At 37.3% G+C, this 4,959-nt stretch overlaps 1 protein-coding gene across 1 annotated transcript; it reads right to left on the bottom strand.

Moving 5' to 3' along the window:
* Nucleotides 1-1,344: 1,344 nt before the first annotated feature.
* Nucleotides 1,345-3,850, bottom strand: pnut (septin 7-like protein pnut). Its single transcript, XM_067771128.1, has one exon. It carries the CDS (start codon nucleotides 3,417-3,419, stop codon nucleotides 1,836-1,838), a length of 1,584 nt encoding a protein of 527 aa, XP_067627229.1. The 5' UTR covers nucleotides 3,420-3,850; the 3' UTR covers nucleotides 1,345-1,835.
* Nucleotides 3,851-4,959: the final 1,109 nt, after the last annotated feature.

Raw genomic sequence — 4,959 nt, 5'->3', positions numbered from 1 at the left:
GGTGTTGTTTAGGGCTTCAAGTTCAGATTGCTCTATAAAGACACAATACATTAAAATCTAAATATTTACCACTGTGAGCCAGCCCTTAGCCGTTTCCAGTTGGGAACAAAATTAAGATGTGATATTTTTCAATCTAGTTCAACCGTTCACCCCTAAACACTGGAAAAAGCGAAACAAATTTTAACTATGCGGATGACCCTAATGTAGATGCATATGAGCAGTTGTGAACACAAAAATAGTAGTGAAATTGTCAGCAAACTGTGTGTCAGATATTTTCTTATTACATTAATTTTTCTTTATTTTCGAAAAACTTCGAAAATTTTAAACTTTAAAAATGTTTTGCAAGTTATTCAAAATCTATACTTGAAAAATTTGGTAGAAAAAAAATTATCTGAAGTTTTCAAATATTTGTTAAACAATTATGATAGACTGTATATTAGATTAGATTAGATTATTTAGGGAGGTGAGAGAAATTTATTATTCTAATTATTTCGATAGCATGTCCTTTACCCTGCTAGTTTATCAATAAAAGATAGGGGTTATTTGGTAACGTCAGATGTAGTGGTGGAGGTGGAAATGTTCACACGTTGAATATCAATGATGTACTTATCTGTTTTTGTATGTATTTCTCAGATAATGCTTAATATAACACTGTTTCTACTCTGTAAATGGATTGGATTTGGTACATGGTATTAATCTGTTACATATTTTTATTTTATATTTAAATTTTTAATTAATTGGGCTACCAACAACAATTCATCAAACTCATTTTCGGCAGACGCCGCCAGTCATGCATACATCAAAAGCACATACAAGCTTATCTACAACACGCGAATAGAGCACGCATGGACTAAAACCAACAACATAATATAGCCTCATGTCCTACAACAATTCACATAATTATCACCACAAAAGTGTGATGCATTCATTTAACTCCCACGCACACCGCCAACGCATGTATCATATCTACATATATATGTAAATATAAACATGGATCCACTAGGCTAATTATGTATATGCATAAATATGGCCAGACGCGGCGTACGACTATGGCTAAGGCAAAGTAGATAATCAAATGAACGGTGTGTGCATTGTGTATTTCAGATCAATTATGACTGTAGCGCTATAAACAAATTTATCAACAATTTGTAGAAAGAGTATGGCATACAGCAACAAGTAAAATGCGTAGCCACGATAACGAGCAAGCTCACGCAAGCGACCAGATATAAAATAAAAGCAGATAATATCCTGGGAAAATGTTTGGTTCAGAGAAGCTGCAATAAGTAGGCAAACAGGCACGTTTAAGGCCGATGAAAAGATGAAAAGCAATGAAAATATTGAATATTTTTAAACTAAAGACTTTATTACATATTATATTCTTTTTAATTATATTTATGTAGGATTTATGTTTAGAAGGTATTAGTTTTATAATTAATGCAAGGAAAGGGTATGTACGCTACTCGTGTTTTAGCGGAGGGGAGCTTGGGGAAAATCAATTAATTTTGTTTTTTTTTTTTAAGGAGTGATTTGCTGCGATTGCTTGCTTTGTTATTTAGTACATATTTTAAATACATACATCTAAACAATTTTAGGTATTTCATTACTTAATATAATTCGTCAACTAGATCATTATCGTCGTCAGCTCGTTACCGTCATTATAGCATTACTATCGTCATCATTGTTACCTTTATTGACGCCGTCATCCATGACGCCACATCTACTAAATATCTCTTTGTTCGCTCTTCACTTTGCTTTGATTTTGTTCTTTATTCTTAAGATCGTTTCTTTGTGTTTTAAGTTACTCAAATACTGCTTCTAGGATTTATATTTTAAATTTAGAACAGACCCTTCTTCTTCTTTTCTTTCTTGCCATCAACATTATCGCTGCTACTATTTGCGCCAAGACTACGTCGTTTCAATTCCTCCAGTGTGATATGATTAGCTTCTTCCCATTCTTTCTTTTCACGCTCGAATTCACGTCGCTTTTCCTCCAGCTCACGTACTTGCAGTTCCAAGGCTTTTTTACGTTCTTCATGACGACGCGCCAGTTCCAGCTCAGAGTCTTTAAGTTTTTGCATTTTTTCTTTGACTTTCATATCGAAGACCTGTTCCATTTCCGCTTCCATTTTCTTCATTTTCAACTCATGTTCACGTTTTTCTTCTTCCATTTGTGTCAAAGGATTTTTATTTGAAAGACGGGCTTTGCCATCGACTAGTCCTAGCTCGGATAATTTGCGACACCGATAGTTTTCGTAGTGTACGTTGTTGGTAACATCCTTTAAGTCTTGTAAATGTGTGCGTATGACCATATTTCTTAGTGCGATGAAATCGCAGTGACCTAGATTTTCAACTTCAACTAAACCCCATGGATAACGGCGACCGCGTAACTTTTTGCCATCCATTTCGATTATAGAATTGGCACCCACAACAGCAAAAGGAACGCGTACACGCAAATTTTGTGTAGTTTTTGCGTCTTCGGCAGCATCTTCTAGTGTTGAAGGGAAATCGTAAATCTTAATTTTGTGCTGTGCAATTTCATTTAAAATTTGTTTTTTGAATAGATGCACCTCGTCCGGTGTCATTGTATCTGCTTTGGCAATAATAGGCACCAGATTCACCTTATCCGAGAGACTCTGCATACAAGCTATATCTAATGGTCGCAGTCCATGGCCGGATGGCGCTATAAAATACAAACAGCAGTGCACACGATTATCTGGAATCTGTTTGCGGTAAACGCGTGACTCAGCTGTCAAATATTCTTCATATTTGCTATCAACATACTCAAGTATGGGTACCCAACAATTTGTATTGTCGACAGCGTCACCAAAACCAGGTGTGTCTACGACAGTGAGCGTTAAATTTACACCATTCTCTTTGAGCAGCACCTTTGTAGCCTCAACGGCAACTGTCTTCTTGCGTCGCAGCGAAGGTCCAGGATATTGTTCTGCATTGTAAATATCAGCTATGAACATGGAATTGATCAGCGTTGATTTACCCAAGCCGCTAGCACCTACAACCATCAATGTAAATTCGAAGCCGCGTTTCACCGCTTTACGATACACTTGATTTGGCAGATTGGCGAAGCCGACATAACCCGCTATTTCCATTGGTTTGTTACGTACAGGCAGTGGCGGTTTCTGCTTCTGCTGGTTTTGGTTTTCCTTCTCCTGCAGTTCAGTGGTCACCTTATTTGAATCAGCAGCGCCGCTAGCAGTTGAGTTGCTGCGACTTAGGGCACCCACGCCACTACCACCATTGGTAGACGCGGTGCTATCGGCCAGATGACTCTTGTTGGGTACGCATGGCGGCTGTGTTTGTGGCAATTGTGGAGGTTGTTTATCCCTCAGCGCCAGCTGCGCCAATGTACTGGGCAATGATTGTATTGCCCCATTGACTGCATTCGTTCTCGGACTTTGCATGCTGCTGAGAATATTTCTCGCTTTAACACTTATTTAATGCCCTTTTCTACACAATTTTAATTTATTTCGCACAATATATCTCGCTTATTATGTATATTTTTCACAACGCGCTGTCACACCTATTTTTCTTCCTTTATGTTTTATGATTTTTTTTTTTTTACAATTTCCTTGTGTCTTCTTCGTATATTCTCCTTTTGTATCTCAATTTGTGTCAACAAAATTCAAACGCGAACTGAAGCGACTCCAGCGAAAACACAGCAGCTGCATCGACTGGGCATTTGTGGGAATGAGATAAAATGCTTCAAGAAATTCCAGCTGTATATACGTGCCACTGATGCGAAAGCAGCCACACAGGTCTATTTATGAGAAATAATACAATATTCACATTTTACGCTCTCACTCCAGCGAAGTTCCTCTCTACGCGCTCAATCTTATTTTCTCGTCTTATCTGACGTTTGCGTCGCTGTTCGGTTTTACTTTCCAGCAATTGTGTGTGTTTTAGCAATGACAGTACGAGCATTGCCAGACATGAAAAAATACCTGAAAATATATCTAAGAAATTCACTATATTGCTTTGTTGATGAAAAGTTATTCAAAAGGTTGAAAAGGCAACAGTTTTGATAGCGAGGAACAGAATTCATATTTTAATAATTCTACAAAAAAAAAGACAATTTATCATTCAAGTATAGATAAAACATTGAAGAAATATTAACCTTTACAGTGAACCTTAGCAGAGAATCGATGCGTGTAGCAGCGAATAGCAGCCATAGTAATCATCTAATCTAGAAATTTGAGTTTGTTTATCTGGCTATGAGAAGTTAAACTCATGAAACAAACCCATAATTAGGTTAAGGGTACAGCTTTACGTCTCTGATTGGAAGTTCTACATCAGCTTTTATTATAGTAAACAAAGGCATTTACATTTACGCGATTCCGAGGAAGGGGCCGACTTAAATATTTGCTAGTGTAAAAATATCACAAAAACAAACAATTCATGTTAAATAATCGATTGAAATTAAAAGGATAAATGAAGTAATTGCCTACAACAAAGATAAAAAATATATTTTAAACCATTGTGATAAATTTGTATTCTTGTTCGTATATATATATATATTTTTTTTTTTATGAAAAATTTTCTATTGCTCTTTAGTTTTAAGTGACATATCGATCTTTCAAGTCTCATTTTGGTTTGTTAATTGTCCGACAGGCGGCCACCATGGTGTGATGGTAGCGTGCTCCGCCTATCACACCGTATGCCCTGGGTTCAACTCCCGGGCAAAGCAACATCAAAATTTTAGAAATAAGGTTTTTCAATTAGAAGAAAACTTGTCTAAGCGGGGTCGCCCCTCGGCAGTGACTGGCAAGCGCTCCGAGTGTATTTCTGCCATGAAAAGCTCTCAGTGAAAACTCATCTGCCTTGCAGATGCCGTTCGGAGTCGGCATAAAACATGTAGGTCCCGTCCGGCCAATTTGTAGGATAAAATCAAGAGGAGCACGACGCAAATTGGAAGAGAAGCTCAGCCTTTAATCTCTTCGGAGG

This window comes from Eurosta solidaginis, chromosome 3 (assembly GCF_040869045.1).
Source record: "Eurosta solidaginis isolate ZX-2024a chromosome 3, ASM4086904v1, whole genome shotgun sequence".
NCBI classification, from domain to species: Eukaryota; Metazoa; Arthropoda; class Insecta; order Diptera; family Tephritidae; genus Eurosta; species Eurosta solidaginis.
This window is presented reverse-complemented; position numbering and strand designations above follow the sequence as displayed.